This window comes from Centrocercus urophasianus, unplaced genomic scaffold (assembly GCF_019232065.1).
Source record: "Centrocercus urophasianus isolate 14NV4802_14NV808 unplaced genomic scaffold, USGS_Curo_1.0 seq_23, whole genome shotgun sequence".
NCBI classification, from domain to species: domain Eukaryota; kingdom Metazoa; phylum Chordata; class Aves; order Galliformes; family Phasianidae; genus Centrocercus; species Centrocercus urophasianus.
Genome location: NW_024884789.1, coordinates 8,405,028 through 8,428,185, shown reverse-complemented (window position 1 = coordinate 8,428,185; position 23,158 = coordinate 8,405,028). Strand labels below are relative to the sequence as shown.

At 37.5% G+C, this 23,158-nt stretch overlaps 1 protein-coding gene across 16 annotated transcripts in view; it reads left to right on the top strand.

The window, feature by feature from the left end:
* Nucleotides 1–23,158, top strand: part of ADAMTSL3 (ADAMTS like 3) — a 189,204-nt gene that overhangs the window by 26,897 nt on the left and 139,149 nt on the right. For all 16 annotated transcript variants that reach the window (XM_042824305.1, XM_042824310.1, XM_042824300.1 and 13 more), the window contains one exon: nucleotides 14,224–14,343. In XM_042824305.1, coding sequence (XP_042680239.1) covers nucleotides 14,224–14,343 — 120 coding nt within the window. The remainder of the gene's footprint in view (nucleotides 1–14,223; nucleotides 14,344–23,158) is intronic.

The window sequence follows — 23,158 nt, the reverse complement described above, 5'->3', positions numbered from 1 at the left end:
ACAGTCCATTGTTCTTGGATTCTGTCTGTATTTTTAAAAGTTTTAGAATGCTGAAGACAAACATATGAGAATCTGGAACCATGCTAAAGCTTTAGATATTGAACTGTTAGGGCTGGCCTCCTAGCTCACATTAGCTTGTACTGGCAAACTAAGAGCTGACTGTGGATAAGAGAATTCAGAGGAGGTTATTGCTACAGATCCATCCAAAACTGCTCAGGAATAGTTGAAAAATATTTTGTAGGAATAGTGCCCTTCTGTAAATCTTTAAAATTAAACTATGCTGTCAAGAATTTAGTTTAAGCTTATTTGCAAATGGTAGCAGTGAAAGAGAAGCTGCTGGATATATAAGAAAAGGTGGGTTTGCAGTGTTGGTTATAGAAGTCAGGCATGTATTAAGAACTCTGCATTTGCCCGTTTTTAAAAGCAGTGAGCTGAGTATCTCTCGTCCTGTAAGAGGCATGGCAGCCTTTCAGAAGACAAGGTCAAGTGGACAAACCAAGATTATGTGTACTCTGGTAAATTCAATAAATCTGCTTTTGAAAAGCTGTTTACACATGAGCTCCTACTTCTGAGGGAAAGTAGTAATGTTTACAACTGAATTGCTGAAACAGTGGAGGCTGAAACACTAGCCTACAAGTTGTGTATGCCAGAGCTAATTTCTCATTTTGTGTGTGGGACAGATGCATTAACAGAGATTTAATCATACCAGCAGCAACTGTGAAGGTCAGTCCCTCCAGAACTTTTCCTGTATTGGTCATGGTATAGAACTTTTCAGCAGCTTGACTAGAGCCTTCACTTAATGTTCAGTTCCCTCTAATTTTTGAGGTGCCAGTAGATCCAATGAAATGCCAGTAACTAAGTGCACTCTGAGAAGTGATCGATCCTGCAGTTCAAACTGCTAGAAAAGAGAGTTTATCTCACTAGCCATCTCTTATGCCATCATATGCTTCGGTGCGGTATTCTGAAGGAGTAAAATTATTCTGTTAAATTTCCTGTAGAAAGATAATCGTTATTGGAAAACAGTGTTTGACTTATGACATGCCTCAATTCATGTGTCTTGGGAGCTATCCGTTGTACGTACACATCTGCTCCTGCACACCCACACAGGATGGGAAGATATTCTTCCACAGGAAGGTCTTCCGTTCCCCTCAGTATGCAGGTGGTATGTATTGGCAAATCGCATATTGTGGATATGGTAGCCAAGTTCCCAGAGTAATGCACACACAGTGAAGCAATTCACTCAACATCAGCTGCTCAAATGAGAATACAAGATGGATGACTAAAAGTTTAATCACATGCCCCATCTTTCAATGTGATACCTCTTTTCACTTGGTCTTGCTACTGGTTACACTCAAAATACAGAAACTAAGAGGGTTAAGACTGTTAGTGAGATCAGTCATAGTGAAGGCACATAGTGCTTAAAATGTTTAAACAACAAAATACAGTGCATTTAAGAGGGTTTCATACTTTTCATTCGATTCCAAAATACTAGTCAGTATGTTGCCTTCCATATTCAGCATTACTTATTCTTTTTTTTTTTCTCTCCATGTTTATTGAACATTTTTCTCTAGTGTTCTGGATCATTTTAAAACTGCTTAATGAAATTTACTTACTGGTCACGGAAGATGAGTGATAAAGTCGCAGAGTTTAAACTATTCTGATTAAGGCAAGCATCCTATTCTGAATTAGCCATTTCTATTCTCGTTTTCTGACTTGCTCAGCTGTGTCTTCTAACATTTCAGCAATTCCACTTCATTTGGAGGCTTTATTCCATTCCTCCCAGGAGCAAATCTGTGTTTATCTTTTCTCACCTCAGTAAGAGCCCTTTCCCCTCCACCATATCAGTCCTCCAGCATTACTGTCCACATCGTTTAGAAGAACAGAAAAGAATCATAAAAATAATGACCATTAGTCTTAATGGTTATCTGTGAAAAGATGACTGCAATGCCTGTCATGTGAGCTTTCAGTTGCTGTTTTTTTTTTCCTGGCATTAAAGCACAGTTATCAAAGCTTATTAGGAAGTGTAAACATAAAATACTGCCAGTTAATCTTAGCAGAATTGTGACACAGAAGGAGACTATCTTGAGATTAATGGTAGGTCATCTTTCATACTTGGTCTTTTCATATTTGGAGACTGTTTTTTTGGGGAGCTTCTGCTGCTTTTGTTACACTGTTTGCTTTTCATTCATGCGTTGACTTTGTTCCAGTCTGCCTTTCCTTTGTTAATGCTGGACAGTGTGTATGGCTCAATACAATGTGCAATTAAATCCTTGCCCTGCTTGAGATGCTTTCACTGGCAAGAGAAAACAGAAGACAAAGTACACTTGGAGCACAACTTCATCCCATCCTCGAAAAGATAAAGAGGAAATGAGAAAGGGAATGGATCAGGGTAACATTTTGGCCTCACTAGACTGAGGGAAGAGTTCAGCTGAGAAGTGAATGTGAAGCTAAGCAAGTTAAATATGGAACAGCATGGAAATATGGTTGAAGAAAGTGAATTGCAGCATTTGAATAGTGGGCAAGAGTCAGGGAAAGCATTTCAACAGCAAAAGGTTTGGTGGGGATGACAAAGAGCCTGGAATTCTATGGTGAAGAACTCAGTGATAGATGACAAGAAGAGAGACGCTACTAAGATGAAGATAATGATTTCTTAGGGATTAAAGAAGTTCTACTAGGAAGTTGTATGCTTTGCCTGGTGGCTGATGTGTCATTGTGCTTTACTGATGGTAAGAACAAAAAGCTCAAAAGCTCTGGAGTGTTTGCAAAATGCATTTGATACTTAGAGACTTCGTGCTGTGAACAGTTTCTTTTGGGAATTTCTCTTTACATTCCTGCTGAAACAGGTGTGCGCATGTGGAGGGCGCTTGGCTGAAAGGCATTCACCTCACGTGCCTTATTAATAGCCTTAAACCAACATTCCTACAGCCAAGCCATGACCATTTAACTGCTTCCTTATTGTGCAAATGTGCCTGGCCGAGTCAATGTGCCGGGCTGCTTAGTCCATAAACCCTGCAGAGGTACTTACTGCAACAGGGAAAGAAAGGTAGATGAAGAATTGGGTTAATATCACCAAAATTATCAGAAGTGGTGGAAAACTAATGGTGGAAAAATCATTTTCCTCTTCATGTGTTAGGCACGTTCATGTGGTTAGCTGCTCTAAATCATAAGTTGGCCTGAGAGTGAACATCTGGCTGGGGCGTTCTCTACAGTCTAATTTCTTTCAGGTGAGAAAGGATTCATCTATTAGAAGTAACAGAGGAGAAGCAGTTTGATTATTTACACTTTTATTCAGGGTGGTCTGTCTTTTCAACTGGAATTCTGGGACATCTGAAGATCTATTAGAAGATGGTAGCAGGGCTCTCAGTGCTCCTCTGAATAAAGGAAGGTAAAAGACAGCATCAGCATAGGCTCTGTTCTTCCATGAGTTGGCAGTACCAGCAGTGTGTTTATAAGTGTTTGGCCACTACACACCACGTGAACTGTCCTTTTCCTTCCTGATTGAAGAAAAGGGAGAAAAGCATTTCTGACTGTGAAGGATAGTACAATATAGTACTGTACAATATATACAATGTCCTCACCCACCCAGCTCTGTGGCAGTGCTGTGCAGGAGGTTGTGTCGGTGCTCTTGGAACGTGCTGGAGGAGTTCTGGCGCCACTGAGATTGTTCTGCGTTTACTTGAGTGATTTCACTCTTTTAATCTGGATGTACACAAGCCCTTACACAGTCTTATCTATGTGTATTTATTTTTTGGAAGTCGCTGAAGGAGGTTGGCAAACACTGCTGATCAGTAAGATTGTTCTCATGTCTTGCATTTAATTGCAGTTACTTTAGTGTAGCTGAGTGACCTTTGTTGTGTGCTTAGTATATTCTTTTTCTTAGAATGGTATTTTATGTATTTAATATATTTATCCATCAGTAAAATGATTTGCCTCTGGAGAGGAACCTCACTATCTTATTCATAAGATTCAATTTTCTTTCAGTTACCCGGATTATACTTAATTATATGTTATTTAAGAGACTCTGACAGTCTTATTCATTGAGACTGTGATAGATATTGATTTTTAAAAATCTGTCTTCTTAATCTGTCAAAATTATTTACTTGGCATGCTCTTTTAGTTGTACTTCAGTTTTTGGCCTATTTGATTTACACCAACTATTTCAGATCTTTGTGGCAGTGAGTTTGCCCTTGTTTCTAGGTCTGTTTCTGTTATGAGAATCTGTAGTCATTTACAGTAGCAGAGCAAATTCATATGCTGCATCTCCCTGTTTAATTAATGACAAGCACCACGCCGTTGCTAATGACAACACTGCATGAGCAGTATGCAATGATGAAAAATTGCTAGTGCTAAGGCAGGCTTTTTTTTTGGTCTGGATTACTTGCCAATTTTCCCCTGCCACCTGAATCAGAAGCAGATGTACTGAGACAGGGCAGGGAGAGCTCCCTGTCATTAGCTGTGCAAGGTGTGGCAAAGCCTGGTGATACCTATTAACGAGTCACTGCTCAGCCTGTCTCACCTCACAAAAGCCTCTCTTTATATTTGCTTTTGTGAACATCTTTATTTAATGTCACAATCTTCAATGACAGAAGTACATAGTGGCTTAGGATTTTTTTTTTTTTTCCCCTTAAGTGCTGTGGTTTTAATGCCATTCCATTGCCCCACACATTTCCCTTCTTTGTGCTTTCATTATGCAACAGGAATTCTCTTAAAAATCTGGATCTGCCACTAGTTCTAGCAGGTGTTTGGCTTCTGAGCGCCAGAATTCTTTTCCTTATGCAGTGTATGGATGAGAATTTCACTGCCCTTAGGCACAATTTCAACTGAAGTATATGAAAAGCATGTTACTGTGTCAGTTCAAATTATATCACTATTAAAGAAAAAACTCTAAAGGAAATTAAATACAAATAATCACACCAACATAACATAACATTAATAACATTAAGGTTATAATTTAAATTAAAAAGAATCAGGAAAATCTGAGTCAGGAGTGCAATGTCATACTTAGCCAGACTCTCCTGAGAACAGTCATTGTAAAAGGTGGATAGTGACAACTTTGAGTAATATGAGATCTCTTGATGAATAGCATTATAACACCAGAGCATGGAAGAACTAAGCAGATTTTCTCACTAGGTATAATATCCTGCAGATGAACAAAGTATTGTGTGAAGATTTTATCCTACTTTCTCTTACCAATAGCATATATCTGATTACAGTTACCTTATTCCAGTATGTGACAACGTGCTGGGTCCCATTTTGCTTGCATATAAAAACTTGAATTGCTGGCCACCTGCCTTGCTTTCCACAGTGTGTTTAAACCTGATGTGGACAGGCTGACCGTGTCCATCTCAGATACAGTTCCCTAAATTCTGAACCTCGTATTCATGTCTGAGTCTTTCTTGCCCTCCATGATAGAATCTCCTGCTGCTCAGTGAAGGGAATGCATTAAATCATTTCTCATTTTGTTTTGTTCTTTGATACTTAAGCAATACGAGTATCTTCAATCAGCACGTGTTGCTTTGTAATTCCACTGCCTCTGACAGTGATCCTACATAACCTGAATTATGTTCTTCTCTTGCCTTTTGTAAATAAATCTGCTATTCCTCAAGGATTATGCTCCAGTCTCCTTCAGAGTGTGACTGAAGGAGACACATGGGCAGAGTGCAGTCATGTCCATAGAGAAACAACAAAGGTTGTTTCCTGCAATGGAGTCCATTACCTTGGTAGCAACATCACAGCTGAGCAAGAAAAAAGCTCTCTCACCGCATAGTGGTCATGATAAAAGAAGTTACAATAAAGCTTTTTCAATACTACAATAGTATATATATATATATATTACTGTAAATAATAAGTTTAGCATAATTTCCTTGCTAAAAATACCGACATATTTCTTTTCCTATGGGACCGTAAGACTCTTAGAAACGTTCAGTGAATGAATGGGAGCTCAATATGAATGTACTCCAATAATGCTGAAAGCATTTGATTTACAACAAGAATTTTGCCAATTATTAGCTTAATAAATAAAGAATAAAAAGTGGGATTGGTTTGGATAGGTTGAACATATGGTGAAAGAAGGGATAACGACTGTTTTAGAACCTTCAATTAGCTACATCTGTCGAAGATGAATTAACAAAATAGTGTTTTCTCACTTCTAGTTTTTTTTTTTTTTTTTTTTTTTTTTAAAGATATCTTCACTTTCACTCTTTTTAGGCATAAAAGTCTGTTCTATCTAAGGATTTTTTGCATCTTCAACCTGAGAAAAGTATAAAGAATGAAATGAAAACATCTCCTTATCTACTCTCCTGGCCCTTTAAAGGAACAAGCCCCAACCAATGAACAAGTGGATTCTTTCTTTACCATTCAAAGCTGTTAGAATTTTATGCTATAATCCAACACTTTTAAGATAAGTTGCTGAACCAGTAAACAAGTGAAGAAACAAAACCAATAAGGTTAGTCATGCTGTGTTCAGGAGGTACAGGCTCAAGGATGAATTGCCTTCCCTCCATAGCAGGTACAGCCCCTGCTCACCATGCTGCTGGCAGCCTCTCAGTGTGATGCTTCCAACGTGTTCAGTGCAGTTTCTCAGCATCCTTAGGGAGACAAAAAGTAGATACCATGCTGTGCTGAGCTTATAAATTGTGCCACCGCTGTGGCAGGGAGTCGGGGGACAGGGATCAAAATTACTTTCTTATTCTTTCTGGCACCTAATTTCCTCTTTCCTCGTGGTAAATCCATATCTTTGTGAGCCTTTTTTCTTGTTCTTAAGAACAGACTTGACATACGCTTTTTGTATGTAATTCTATTCTCCCTGGTAATTGTACCCTTAACATCCAGACTTCTTGGTATATGTTTTATCCATATGCTATAAAATTGCTTTCAAACTGCCTCTAAATATTGTTGTACCCGTTTCCCCACAGACTGAATTAAAGGCTCAGGATATAATGAGGCATTGCATATTTTGAAAGCAGAGTCTGATCCACACTTGCTGACTTTCTGACAATAATTGGAAATGAACTGTGTCAGGTTCATCTTGTCTAAGAGTGCTGTATTTTCATGATGGCCTTTCTTTTACGTGAAACTAGGTAGTACTGAGTAACATTATTCACAGGCCTAATAGTAGGTGTAATATTACAAGAGGTGTAGTCCTGCTGTAGATATATGCACTGATATAACTGGGAATAACTTTGGTCTCCCAGTATGAATCTTTCAAAAGCAAATTTTGAGCCCTTCAGTCCTTCAGAAAGAATAGAGTCTGCCTAACACAGGTTAGAAGGGGCTTCAGTGGAGGAAGGAAAACTCTAGGGTTTGTATTTCCGTAAGAAATACGAAGCAAAGTTCATACTTAAGTTGGGTTTTGAAAGTAAGTGAGATTTTGGCTAAATACTACTGCAACCTTTCAATAAAAATTTTAATCTCTTACCCAGACCACAGCCAGAGAAAACACAAGTAATTGTTGATAAATATTCAGAAGCTTAATTACTAGTAAAAATTTTAAAAGGCACACAAAGAGGCTTTCAAAATGGAGTGCTCTCAGTCTGTAGCCTAAGTTCTGCTGAAGAAAATATATTTACACTTAATTTAGAGGAATTTTGGTAGAAATAGTTTTCTGGAAGAACTGAAAGATAGTGCCTTAATTAAAAAAAAAAAAAAAAAAAAAATTGTCTCCAATATCCTTGTGTTGTTGTTAAATAGTACAGACAGAACTGAACACTGAAAAGGTTTTGGTGGCTGAGGACCATTTTCTATGTGAGAGTGTGATCTTGAATGTATTCAAGTTGGGAATAACTCCTAGTGCTGAATGGGTGCAGCATGGGCTTGATTTGAGTATCAGAAATGATGTGTACAATTTCTCTTTTGCAGCTGTGAATATAACTGTACGTATAGCTTAAAGTCAGCTTTTAATAGTAGACGTTTCTCAAGCTATTGATGAAATTTTAACATGCAGGTTGCCTACTGACAATGTTTTATTATGTCACAAATAGGTAGATGAAGTACTATGCTTATGAATTTTTGCTTATCTTTGAATGCATCTTCAAGTTAGAGGATTGTTTTCTTTAGCTGATCTTTACCTGTTCCAGACAAGTCTAGAACGAGATATAAGAGCAAAAAAATATATATATCTTTTGATTTGGTCTTAAATTGGGGCAGATCTGTAGTCTACCTTCAGCAGACCTGAACATGCACTGCTGTGAACATAGCTCTTCAGTCACATGCCTGAGTTCTGTCTCCGAAAATTCTTCTGGTTCAGCATTCAGGCTGTCTGGTCTCAGCTGTGACTTCCTTGATGATGAACCTTGGCTGTCATATCCAGAATTCTGGGGGATTCTTCTATGAAGAACTGTGAAGAACTGTTTGGTTTTCATCAGTCTTGTGCTTTGCCAAGTGGTTTTTATTTTTTTTATTTTATTATTATTTTTTTTTTTTTGTGGAGAGAATGATGCTCAGTATCTTAATTCCGGTTTGAAATGTTGGCATCTTAGTTTAATTACTATTTTAAATAATTGGCCTGATCTATGGCCAGCTCACTTCCAAGGCCCTCTAAACATTTCAGAGCATTTAGCATTAAGAAGTTGGTGTGTAGGGTTTTGTTTTTTAAATCTTGACCATAACAAATGCTCATCTGAATCTCACTAGATATTTATTCATTAACATTGCTTGCTCTGACAAGGTCTGAGGCTTTGAGCTGTTGATGTGGAATTATATTCTGTTGCACTAGATGTGGTGATGAGAGTGAGTGTTGTGCTCCATTTAACTTTTTTTTTTTTTGGTACTGGAGTCCTTGAAAATCCATTAAATTGAACTGCTACTTAGCTTGTATGTTAGTTCCCCGGGGCAGACATGCTACAACATCTTAGTGGGCAGATACTTAACATGAACAATTAAAGTGAAGGCTTTTTAAAATACGGTTGGACTTGCTGTGCATATTGATCTGACAAACATGTATTTACAAGTAATTCAGAATGCAGATGCAGTTTCACTTTTGCCATTTTTTCCTATTATTTTCCTTAAAAATGGCTTTTGAAAACTAATACTTCAAATACCATGACTAATTTTTCCCCTTCCAACAAGAGCTACTAAAAGAGCTGTGGAAGTACATGGAGCTAAGTGCATTCACTGTGCTGGCTGGTTCAGAATTCACCTTGAGCACGACAGTGCAGGTACTCATAGCTGTGAAGCTCTAGGTGACAGAGCATTGTCTTTTATCTGTTTTCCCCCCTCTAAAAACGAGATGTTGATGCAATTTCAGGAACACTGTGATATTTTGTTGTCTTTAGCATTCAAAATTGATCATTTGGAAGTTTTCATTTTGTTTTCATTGCCAAGTAAAGCAGTTAGTTTTGTTTTGCTCCATATTCTAACAAGCACATAGGCTTAGTTAGGGAAGGGCTGATTTAAGTCTTGGTAATGTCAATTTACATTAGGTTTCTCTATGAGTGTAGTTCTTGTTTTGCCTATAAAATGTAGTTTTTGGTGCTTCAAAACTCCAAAATTAAACTATTGCGCCTAAAATATTAAAAAAAAAAAATTGTACCTAAAAGATTATTGGTGCATTTCTAATTATCTTCAAGTCATTTCTTTGAAACATTTATTCTTTTTCTCATCTTTTCAATCTTTACTCCTGTGAGCAGAAAGCTCAGTTTCTAAAGCCACTCTTGTTTATATATAAATACAGAACAATTACTTTCCAGTCTTCTAGTAGCTGTGATTAAATAGAGTCATGGCATGTTATTATGATGTTCAATTGAACTTTGCAATAGCCTTTTTATCAAATAATCTCCAATAGTTGTAGACTAAACTACATTTTTCAATTTATCTGAAATTACAATAACAGTTTAAATCCTTGGATGAAATTCTTAATCTGTACCTTGGAAGGAATAAGCAGTGATTAATATTTAATTTCAGAGGGAAACTCTACCTTTTTTTTTTTTTTTTAATTGCTCTGATTTGGCAATTACAGCAGAGTTGGATGGCAATAATTAATGTGAATCCTGGGTACTCAAGGAAAAAAAACCAAACACAACACAGTTAAAGTAGTTTACGTTGTTGAGTGGTTTCAGAGTAAGCTAATAAGTATCTTCATGGATGAAACTGAGTCAGAAGATGTGCAGGAGCAGCATACCTAATGTGCTCCTATCATTGATGGATAATCTGTGTGATTGTCTGCAGCTAGTTTAAAATAAAGTCCTCTCCTCCAAATAGCATCAAGTGGGTTTTTGGTACTAGGCACCTTTTAATCTTCAGAGTCGCTCCATGGTACCTCATCATGCTACTTACTAATGACTAGTGGAAGGCACTCAGCAACCATCCCTCTCTTATCTGCAGTAATAAAAAAATAAAAGCCTCTAATCTACCAACTTCCACTTGCAAAAATACTTTTATTCAGAGTAGTATTTAGAGCAATGAAATCAGGCAGTAGTAAAAGCTGCAACAGGCAAGTCTCAGTGGACGGAGATCTAAAAGCCAGAGACTTGGATATCAGCTGTATGTTTTACCTTCTGCAATTGAAAGTGGAAGAGTAATTTAATCCTCAAGCACTCGGATGGAGAGTGATGAGTGAAGAAGAAATCACAACCTGAGATCAAAGCTGTGCTCAAAGCATAAGCCTTTGAATAGGCATGGTGCCATTTTACACTTCCCAGAACATAAATTCGTTATCTATTTCATAGGATATTTCTCCTTGATCATATAGGTGGAGGGATGTAGCATGGAAGACTTTATTATTCTTTTTTTCAGTTTCTGACTAATAAGATATATGTTCTGATAAGGTTTTAAAGCATCTATTTATGTTTCCAATTTTAAAATTGTCTTGTTTGTTACTACAGCAGTACACACTTCCTTGCTATATGATGCATTAATTTTAACAGGTTTTATACAGTGATTATTATTATCTGGTTTAGCTACATTGTCTTCTACTTTCTTAGATGTCATTGTAATTTGACACATTTAACTTGAAGCTATTAATGTTAAACTGGCCGTTAAAGAGAGTTAAAACACTAGCAGGAAATGTAATTGTTTTTTGAAACCTGCACTTAGAGCCTTTAGCTTAAAATGTGAATTTATAACAGATTAGCAAAGTCATGCCGATCCCAAATATGCTATAAACCCACAGACTGTTGAAATTGGAATTGCATTTAGGCAAAAGGGCCCATAGAAATATAAAAGACTCAAAAGAAACATGGGTAGACTCCTCAGTGGGGACTAAAGTGGACTAAAAGGAAACAGTGCAATTTGAATTCAGTACAACGTATGCATGAAAAAAAATACTGGAGAGCTTCAGACAGGAACCGTGCAGCTTATTTTGAGGTGCCTCTACCTGTGGCGGAGAAAATATTTTGTTATTTTACATTGATCCAGAAGGGATCTTTGAAAAATAAGAGCTGTTATTTTATTATTTTGAATTTTTAGGATTTTTTTTTAAAGACAAACTTCTTGATTTAGGTTGTGTATCAGCTGTATTTACTTGGCTTCAACATCAGCTTGCCATGACAACACACTGTAGCCTTAGTAGATTTTTGTTTTTAACTGAATGCTTTGCTGTATTCCTCTTTCACTTGAGTTATGCTGACAAGTGCCTATTGCTGCAGTTAGATCAGTCTCCAGTTAGAGCCTCTTGTTTAACCTTAGAAAATGTTCATCTTTTGCCCTGCATTTTTTTGTTATTGGAAATCTTGCTTGCCTTAATCTAGCGAATATTCTTCTGCTTCTCCACTGGCTTGCTATTTATTAGCTTTTGATACAGAAATTGAATGTGTGTGGGATAAACCCTTGTTTTTCATCTAATATTTATTACCTCATTATTTCAGCTTCAAATGTTGGCATCTGTTATATTCAAAGCATAATACTGATGAATGTCCAACGATTTTCTATTTTTAAATATTTATATTATAAAGATGAGAAGCACAAGCCAGTTAATCGCTGCATATCCTACTGGCAAACTTGTTTATGGGAAATTAAGCAGCAGTATGATATATACATTTTTCTAAGAAGTGTGGTGGAGTGATTTGGATTTCTTCTGTTCTGGAGTTCGACAGCTCTTTCCAAAATATTGTCATGAATTGCTAGTACTTAGCACTATTCCTTTCCAAAGTATTTTACAAATATAAGCTAAACTTTAAAAAGCGCTATTAGTACAGGTCACTTGACATTGTAACGGCGGTTTTCACGTGGGGACATTGAGGTAGAAATGTTAAGTACTTTAAGCCAGGCCACTAGAGATTTAGAACGCGTATCTCCTATCCGTTAGCCCTGTGCTGAAATCATAGGATTACATCATTGCCATATTCCCTCACATAAGATCTATCGATTTTCCATTGACACCAGTGGGGAAAAATGCCAGATTATGTCAGCCAGCTTCGTGTCTGGGCTATGCTGAACCTGTCAAGGCCTGCGTGAGCTGCAGCCAGCTTGGATTCAGCACGAAGCTGTAACTGTGGACCTCTCTTTGTTACCTTATGGGGAAAGTATTGTTATCAAATGGAGGTTTTATTCTTCGTATCTTGCGATTTACCTCGGCATAAATAAAATCAGCTGGCTACAGCATACAATTGAGTCTGCTGGTATAATAGGCTTTAGAGAACGTCATGATAACGTGCTCTCATGCAGGTCTGATGAAAAAAATCCTCTTTAAAATTGTGTTCAAACTTGCGTGCTAGCGTGTGACCTTTTACCCTAGTCTAGACATGTCCTAGCTATTTCTAGTTTATATGAAGATTGCTTGATTTAGGACAAATATGTTAATTTAATGCTTGTCACGAATGATGAGGTTTACCGTCTGAGAAGCTGACAGCTTCATCTTTGCAGAACAGAGTAAGCAACAGCAGTGTAAGCTTCTCCAGACCCATACTGTGAATGACTTGTCATCTGTTTTTTATGAGATAAGTTGTGAGCTTCAGCAAGTGAATTCTTCGCACAAGAGAGGAACTACAGAAGCTCTTGCCTTCTTTCCTGCTACAAACTGGTTGAATGACATAGATGATTTTTGAAATCTCCAGTTATCTGATGCTGAGATTACACTCCTCTTGCTTGGTACAGCTCTAGCCAACAGTCTAGAAACTGGTTGATGGCAGCCGTTAATGTAAAATTATTACATATGTCAAAATATAAGAAACAGTTTAATTAAACCCCATTTATTAAGCTGACTTTTTGGGAAACATCCAGCAGTAACTTGTGCAATTCATGCTTTTTTTCTTCCCTAGAAGGTTTCAATCTCTTGGAAGGTAATTTTATGTCCTTGTTCTTCCTACTCTTCGCCTACCCCAGCTGGACCCTCCAGTACTCTCCTTTCAAAATATGGTTGCTCATTTTTCTCTTACATACAGAACAAATAGCTTTCTAGGATAGGGCTCCTGCCTTAAAGTAACATGAAGGATGTGTTAGTGTGGTACACATGCTGTGTCTGGTATGCCTTAAACCTGCAATACAATGAGAGCACATGCAACCAGTATGTGTTCAGTGTGCTTAGCATTTTCTACATGTGCTATGGCTGCTGAACATGCATAGATTACTTAGGAAAAATATCTTTGTCTAATAAGGGTCCAGGAGTCAGACGGCTAACTTGGAGGTACAGGTGCAGACTCTGGAGCTCAAAACAGGCTCTTCTTCTCCTGCACTGTTCTCAAAAGCAGTTCACCAACTGCAAATGACTTAGAAAGCTTTCATGGGCTTCTGCCCAGTGTTTGGTTTCACCATCCAGTTTCTTCCTTGCAACAATCTTTTCCTGCAGACAGGAAAGTAATTCGGTGTCGCAGTCAGCCTATTTTGAGGAGGGCTGGTCTAGAAGTTGTCTTCAAAGCTGTGATTCTGCTCTTCTGCTGTCCTGTAAGAAAAGAGATGCTGTGTTTTCTGCAGCAGTCTTTCTAATGAAGCATATAAGAAAAAAGAAAGCATGTTGCTTTTTTAGTGTCATTTTCACTATCTTTCAGCTGTGATAAGTTAAAACCTCCTATGTAACTAATATACCATCTTTGCTACTGAGATATTTTGATTGCTTTTGAACTTCTGTAAGAATTTGGAATGTTTGTCATGGACTTTAGGAGTAAAATATCCCTCACTAAATAATTTGCTTAATTTGCTTTAAAAACATGTAGCTTTTTTTTTTTTTTTTTTTTTTTTTTTTTTTTTTTTCCCCCCAGAAGTTCAGAGCTAATCATTTTCACTGTATGCATATTTAAGGTCTTGTCTTGTGTCTGCAGTAGCAGTAACGTGATGTTTCTGAATCTCTTTCAGACAAGAGCAGAGCAGTCCCAAGGTGCATACTTCTTGCCTGAGTTTGCCCTTTCTCCACAAGGGAGTTTTCTTGAGGATACCACAGGAGAACAGTTCCTCACTTACCGTTATGATGACCAGGTCAGTAAGCCACATGTGAAAATGTCAGTCACATTCATGGAACTCTGACACATGGATTACTCTAAATTAAGAAACTGTGCATAACGTCCTTAGAAGATGCTACAAGCTAGAGCAAAATGAAAATGAAGGCTTTTAAAATAAATAGTAACATAAATGTAATAAAAAAGCTTAGAAAGAAAAAAAATAGATCAAAAAACCTGTGGAAGATCTTAGATGTTATAATAGAGATGAAAGCAACTATGTTTTAATTATGAGTTAATGCATGTTTATAGTACTCTAAAATGCGTGGAATTAGAGGTTGCTGTAATTTCTGTGAATTGCTTGACCTATCCTTAACTGACTTATTTCTTGGAGGTATTTAATCACATTTTCTTTCTTGTGAAATGTCAACAAATTCTGTTTACAAAGCATTCAGCAGGGGAGCATGGTTGCACTCTAAAGAAACAAATGCAGAGCAGAATAATGCATGAAGCAGAGTATTTAGAAAGCAACAAATTATGTGTTTTGAAGTTAGGCATTTAACGCTTTCTCCAGATCCATTGAAACATTATGTTCAACATGGAATATAGATATAAATGTAAAGAAAGTAACATGAAAGAAATGCTGTTAATCTTGGCAAAAGATCTGAAGTAAACCTAGGAAATGCGTGACATGCTGTGGAAATTTACTCATACACAATGTGTTCCAGAAGTCAGTTGAAACTTCACATCAAAACAGTCTGAATTACATAGGCACTTACAGTACGTGTCTTAGTGGAAGAGGAGGCAATTTTTTAGGAAGCAATCTCCAAAAAAAGCTAAACTTGCTTTGCAGTCAAAAGGTATGATTCTATATAGTGATTAGCAGTTTGAGTTTCAAAGACTGTCTCCTCGCTGAAGCTATTTAGAGAAAGCTTGTTTATCAGCTGCCTGCTGTAAAGAAAGAGGAGAACTGAGGCAACTAAACTTTAGAATGAAAAGCTGTTTAGGGGGACAAAAGGAAGTGAAGAAGAAAGTGTGTGGAGCTCCTGTAAGCTAGCTGAATATATTATAATATGTTTATGATAATTAGTACTTGAGAATCTTGATTCACCTATAGGAAAGTTTACATGTAAGATGTTCCCCAGGGGGAGGAAAAAAAAAAAAAAAACAAACCAAAAACAAACAACGAAAACCTGGCAAAGTAATAACTTACAGTACAGTAAAATGCAGCTGTGACCCAGGCTGCGTTCAATGCCATAGTTCTAGAAAAATCCTGTGAAAGTTATATACCAGAATCAGCTTCCATTAAATGCAGCATTTTTTAGCTGAGACAATAAATCAGATGTAACTGAGAGACAGTACAAACAGTCTATTCAAATAGACTGACTGTGTGAATAGCATTGATGGTTTAAAAAAAATAAATTTCCTTTCTCCGTAAAATCTCAAATAGCAGTGTAGCTGTATACGGAAGCCTGTTACAAGCTCAATTGCATTTGATGGAAAGTTTTTCCATCTATTTCTTTGGGATCTGAATTAGATCTTCATTAGAGCTGGCTGTTCTTTCACAAACGCAACGCAGACCTTCACAGATCAGTGCAGGAATAATGAGTAGTATGAATTTAAGATTGAGTTCTTGAAACCCAGTGATGATAAGTGTGGCCAGCAGGAGCAGGGAGGTGATCATCCCCCTCTGTTCAGCACTGGTGAGGCCGCACCTCGAGCACTGCGTTCAGTTTTGCGCCCCACTACAGGAAAGACATTGAGGCCCTGGAGCATGTCCAGAGAAGGGCAACAAAAGTAGTGAGGGATCTAGAGCACAAGTCTTATGAGGAGCAGCTGAGCGAGCTGGGATTTAGTCTGGAGAAGAGGAGGCTCAAGGGAGACCTCGCTGCGCTCTACAACTTCCTGAAGGGAGGCTGTGGTGAAGAGGGGTTTGGCCTCTCCTCCCAGGCAACGAGCAGGACCTGGGCAAATGGCTGCAAGTTGTACCAGAGGAGGTTTAGGTTGGACACAAGGAAAAACTTTTTCTTGCAGAGAGTGGTCAGACACTGGAATGGCTGCCCAGGGAGGTGTTCCTGGCAGTGTTCAGGAAGCACCTGGATGAGGAGCTACGAGATCTGGTTTAGTTTGTGGTAGCAGTGGTAATGAGGAGACGGTTGGACTAGATGATCTTAAAGGTCGTTTCCAACCTTGTGGTTTTATGGTTCTGTGATATAACATCAGAAAGTTGAAAATAATGGCAGATGTACTATTAATGTTATTATTAGCTTCTCTGAAATGAAATTTGGTCATCAAGACTTACTAAAAAAATGTGAATCTGCTGAAAGCCAGATAAGGACTGATCTATGTCTGGTTCTCCTTCCTTAGTGAAAATCAAGAATTCTTCTATAACTTGAAAACAATTATTGTGGAGGATTTTGATCATAGGATTATAATAATGTGCAGTTACAATTTATGCTTTTGCTGACATGTTCATATACTTATGAATTTTCTTTTTTTTAAAACGTCACTGTACTCTTTTCAGTTACATTTGCTCTGTGAATGGAATTAAGACTTAAAGTGGGGGATGAGACTCCTTCACTGGTTAATTTCTTGAATTTTGTAGATTGGTGGTGATACGCATGAGGAATAGTTTATTTTTCTTATGAGCCATTTGATTTACTCAATTTTGTTGGAGTCTGTTGTGTTACTGGCAAATACCTTAAAAAATAAATATCTTTTTATGTTTATGAAACCACCACTTCTGATATGGGACATCTTGTAATCATTCTTAATGTTTGAAAAGCTGACAAGCGTGGTAGATCTCAAAAGGATGTGCCTGTGAATAAAGAGGGATTTATGTAAAGTGTCAGGGCACTTTTAAATATGTAATATAGCCAAAACTAGAATGGAATCAGCATAGAAATGTTGCCACCTAATCCAAAAAACCACAATAACTTATTCTTACACGCCATAACTTGGTTTAATTTCAGCAATTCACTTTCTATGCTGTCATTGTGGATATACATTAGTTCCATTTCCCTGTGTGCTGGAGCTGTCCTGTGAGCATCGATGCAGATCCTGGTATTCCTGCACATACTAAGTTAAGTTCACTTGAAAATTGGAACAGTAAAATAAACTTGTGCATTTGGCTACAACAAATCAGAAAATAAGTTTTACCCGATCGATTCTGAACATCATCCCTCCATCTGTGTTCACAGAAGGGAACAGAATAGATTAAAATTGATGAGAAGTTCCTGACTATTGTGCAGGAGTGGGAGAAGATTGGTGACCTTCAATGTCCTTTGGGTAGTCAACAAGATAGCAAGGTCCTTGCAGAAAAAATGATCATTCCATATATTTGCAAGTGTGTCCTCCTGTAATGCTATTCCAATAAAATTTCCAGTTTGATATATGGATGGGTATTATTTCTATATAGCATCATCATCGTGATCCAAGATTAGTTCCCTTACAACCTCCAAATGCAGGAATGTTTCAGAGGGGTTTTCTTTGGCTGTTGTGTGTGATATTTTTCAAGCAGGGAGCCAGTTTAATCAGGATCATTCATTCCTTTGTTAGTAAGTAATCTCGGTAAAAAAGAACTAGCTGTTACTTGAATATTCAGAAGTATTTGCTATCTGAAAAGACAAAGCTTACAGTTTGAACTGGAAGATGAGTAAATATTAAGGGGAACACACTGTGCTCTGCTCTAGCCCAGGAAAATTACATATGGATTCATGTTTTACATGTAAGACAGTACATTTTGTTCTGGTTTAGTCTGGCAAGGAGGGTGCTCTCATTTTTGCACAGGATTGTAGTAACCCCTTTGCATATTCGGTTGCTGTGTGTGCACTTAAGAATTGCATGCAGATGAAATTTTTGGGTTAGATAGTTTCTGAATTCAGTTAATACATCTCTTACTCCCCTTTATTGTGATCACAGAAGAAAATAGATCAGATACTGCTACCTTTATTCACTAAGGTATTTTTGTGGCATCTGAATGGAATATTATGTAGTAGTTTTGACGCATTCTGTTATCTTCAGGAAAAACAAAAACAAAAACAGGTGATTCAAAGCAAATGCTATTGAAAGGTTCCAAAGAACAGAAATGTATGTGCAATGAATATCTTCTTATAGCTCTTGCATTGTCCAGCAAGCAATGTCTTGCATCAGTACACTTCATTTCTAAAATTCTACTGAGTCAACGTAATTTAAATCTAACAAAGTACCAGATAGATTTTGATGTCTAGCCAAAGGCTTCACTTGCCATTAGAAATTTGAGACTGAAAAAATATGCCCCTCTGCTATCACTCTCAATGAATTTTTGAATAAGTATATAAATAATAGTTCTCCCCCAGCTTTAAGATACAAGTTATACCTTGCCATAAGGAAGTTTCCTGGTTTTCTTTCTGATTTCTTTTGGCTTTTTAACTTCTAATCTACTACAAGATTTTGTTTTCTCTTCTAGAAGACCAGTAGTACTGGAAAGATTTCTTACAAAAATAAAATGTTCTTGTTTTCTGACACTTAAGGCATAGCTTCCAAATATTAAAACCATTCCATATGACGGACCACCAACAAGGACAGCAGTGAAAGCTTGGTTGTTTTGAATGTTTGAAGTACCTTTCCACTTAGATTGGCTGGCTGAAAGAGACAGCTAGGGGATGGGAAAAAAATAAAAGAAAATGAAGATAAATGTTATCTTTTAAGTCAGAAATTTTTACTTGATCCCTTAGCTTTCTGTCTGACTTTTCTCCTATATTTTTATGACATTTACCAATTTAAACATATAATAAGGAAACTGATTCTGGAATCAGACATATGGCACTAAGTAGTCCAATCTTGGCAACGAAATGTAGTGTTTCTAAACAAATCTTAAAAAAAAAAAAAAAAAGCAGTCAGGGAGAGTGGTAAATATTGGCATCTTAAAACCACCCAGTAAGCAATTAAAATAATGAAAATCTGCACTTTCAGACTTGAGTGTGTTTAGATATGTGAGGTGAGGTAGAAGCCAATGAGTCTGTTTCCAAGTAGATGTGCAAGTTATAATACACAGGCTGGTGCAGTTCTTTTTATAACTAGTGTTTCTTTGGACTTGCCAGAGAAATCTGCTACAAAGTGAAGGCAAAAGTTAGGAGACTGAATATCCTGATGTGTATCTTGCTCTGCACGAGGGGAAATACTCCATTGTCATTCCTGCATTTTATGTTGGGTTTTGCTGTGGCTTTTACATCTTGTATGAACTATTACAGCATGGACAGAAGTTGTCTTAGGAATCCATCCAGACTGATGTTTCTTCAGCAGCGTCTCCCACCTCCTTTTCACTCTGTCCTTGCTGACTGCCATCCTCACTGATCTCCCTGTGGAACTAAATGTGCATCACAGCCTGGATTTGGTGTCAGCTGCTCTCCTCTCTACGCTTTTATTGTTGGCCTTCTGTGCTGCAAGCACACTTTGCTGGCTCATGTCCCACTTTCCATGCACCAGGAACCCCCCAGTCCTTCCCTGTGGGGCTGCTCCCAATGAGTTCTTCTCTCAGTGGAAATGGAGATAGAAATTTTTGGGCTTGTAGATGAGTAGTGTAAGGGATGAAGGTTATTTGCAGTTAACACATTAGTGAAGACAAGCTCTAATTCTGACAAAGGGGTAAGATTTGTATTTAGTACGTAGCGTCCCAGTGTTCTGCTTCTGTGTTACACCGTGACGTGACATTTTTGTTGAAATCCTGAAGGAACATTCAGAACTATTAAAAAGGCTTAACATCTTGAATCCCAATCATTAGCTCTTCATTTAAAGATTCTTTTGGAATGAAGCAAGCGGTTCTGAAGTGGATGCAAGCTATTTTGGGTGTTTTTCCATGCTGCAAAACTTCCACCAAACAACACTTCCAGTGATTTCACTTGCGTATTCTGAGTCAGTTGATAATTTTGTCCACACACCAGTGGTGTAACATCGAATGCCTGGCTACCTGAATTTCAGTATTGTTAGAAATATTCCCCTTTGGCTGAATAACATGCTGACCTTGCAGTCCTTATTCAGCCAAAGCAGCGCTATTAGAGTAACTGAGCACAAACACCCCTGACCCGAATCCTGTAAGTAGTTCCGCTCTCTTAACTGTTCTCATTTGTGCGAGCAACAAATTCTGAGGAGAGGCTTGTGGTACCCCATACCCATCCTCCAAGTGTTACTGAGGAGCTTTACATCGTGTTCAGATACCTCAGAGCCAAGTCTTTGTAAGGCTCTGTGAAGATAAAAATGTATATTTAGCAGAAATTTTTCTGAAAGTTTCCTCATATTTTTGAGTCTGTAGCCTCTTTTTTTTTTATTTTATTTTATTTTTTTTACATGCTTTATGTGTACAGGCTTAATTTGGATCTCTTCTAAGAATTTTTACTTTTAAGATAACTTGGGTATGGAAATTAGCTCTGTAATCAAGTGAAATGTGTTTCTGATTTGGAATAGCAGGGAAGCAAAGGAGGCAAGGATTAATTGTGAATGAAAACCACTTACAGTTTCAGGCAAAACTACCCTTACAGACTGGTATTTGTATAAGTCAGTAGGTATGATCCTATTGAAAAAAAACTTTGTTTAGCCTAATTGCTTGCCGGAAGCGTGTGACTAGCATATGCACAAATTATATAATTGGTGATATATGTTTGTGCTTGGTGGATTGCTTAATGAACTGGAAACTATTTAACATACTTATGTTTATTGGCAAATTGAAGCTGGCACTTCTTAAAGTACCAACTAACATTTTAAATTCAGGATTTGGTTGTACAGAGAAAACAGTGGCAATGCTGAATGCTGTGCATTAAGGCTTTTTTCTTTGTGCACTGAGAGCTACAAACTTTCTTATTTTGTTAGTATTACTGCATTTTAGTCCAACTCTGCCAAGTGTCTCTGTGTGTAAATCGTTGCTTGAGGTCTTTGCCTCCTGTGGGATAAATGCCTTCACAGGGAATCTGTAATAATAAAACTTGAGCAGAAAACACATTTTATATCATTTCAGTTAGGATTAAATATCTTCTATGAATAGTACGTAAGGCTGAAAATTGAATCCAATAAATTCTGTGGTAAAATTCATTGGTCTGCATCCTTAGCCCTTCTGGGGCTGTGATAATACTGGCCTTCCCAATTGGCAGAGGACTCCCAGCTAGCAAAACCAACCTCTAAATTAACCTTTCTCAAGTTCCTCCCCAAAATGACTTTTCAATGAGAAAGGACAAAAACTACTTAAGGTGCTTCTGTTATTCCTGCCCCCTGGGTGCTAGGCAGATCCCAGGGCTGCTCTCGCTGATACAAAGGTGTACAGGTATGCACAGCTTTGCTCTCTCTCTATATATAAAGTTTTGCTCTATATCCCTGTTTGGGGAGGTGCTGGGAGCAGCTTGGAGCCAGTGTACGACTGAGACCACTGACTTGAGGACAAAGGACTTGGATTAGGAGAAATGGATTATTTGTAGGGACCAAGGGAGGAAAAAATCGTATATCTAGTAAACGAAGATACAAATTCTGATACACTTTTCTTTCCTCTTTGGACTGATCGTTGGTGCCACTTCTGTATTTTTGATCTTTTTCAAACTGATTTAAATCAAAACTTTAAAGTTCCTTATTTTAGTACCATCTGTGCCATGCATGTTTTTCATAAGGGACATGATTAAAATGCTCCAGGTTGGATGTCACGGTGACTTTAGTGGAGATAAACACTTGGAAGTAAAGAGTCTCTTCTCATTTGTGTGTCATTAGTGTTGGAAGGTGCAGTAAAAAGCTTTCTTTTAAAGAAATCTGCATATCTTGGCTTTGTTTCTAGAAATGCTTAAAATGGTACTTGATATCATTAGCACTTGTGTAATGAGCGAGCCTTGAGACAGCTAAAGAACAATCTCTTCACCACTTCAGACAGTTCTATCACTTCATGCTATTTCAAAATAAGTGTCAGCATTGCCAGTAAACCTGATTTATTCCTACTGACTATTAGACTTCAAAAGCTATTTGCTCACAAGGAAGAAAATTACGTACGTTAATTACCAATTTTGGCAGTAGCAACCAAATGGTAAATATAGGCTCCTGAGAGGATCACTGCTGACAGCTGTATTTATTATTTTCAGAGCTTAGTAAGCGTTACAGGTTGTGATACTGTCAGATCTGAAGCATTTTAATGCTCCTAAGGTGAAACAAACTGTACCAGGTGTCACAACACACGTTAACAATGATCTATTGATATAACAACAAAATGAGGGGATTGTCTTTTCTATTTTCTAGCTTTCAGCAACCATCTTTCTTTGTGTCTCAGTCAATAAATGTTTGTGTGCAGTAATCCAGTGATCTGGCTGCAGTATGGCCATGAATAGCACAAGCTCCCTTCTCCTTTGGTGACTAGATGCTCTGAGGATATTTGCACTGTTTTATAAACAACTATTGCCATTGCAAAGAGCAGTAATGCACTTCTTAATTGGTTATTTAAGAGACTGATAGGCCAGTGATTGTTGGAAAGGGAGAAGTTCAAAGAACTGAATGGTTCGTTCTTATGGAAAGAGCTGATTTGCTGGATAGGTCATGGGATGGGCAAGTCAGGTTGAGCTTCAGGATCAGAACAAGACTAAGTGGAAGAAATAATATAAGATATAAGCCTGATTCAGCATGTTTAACATCACAAGTTGCTTGTGTGGGTCCCCATCACCATTGCTGTTAGTTCTAGCCTTGGAGGCTTATCAGCACTTGATTTAAGGATACGGAGGTTGATTGTGACTTGCAGTAACTGAGCTGGAAGATTATTTTGGATTAAAATAATAATAAAAAAGTGAATTATTATTCATACTCTTTCCATATTGTGACAACTCAGATTTTTTAAATTTGATTTTATTTATTAAAAGAAA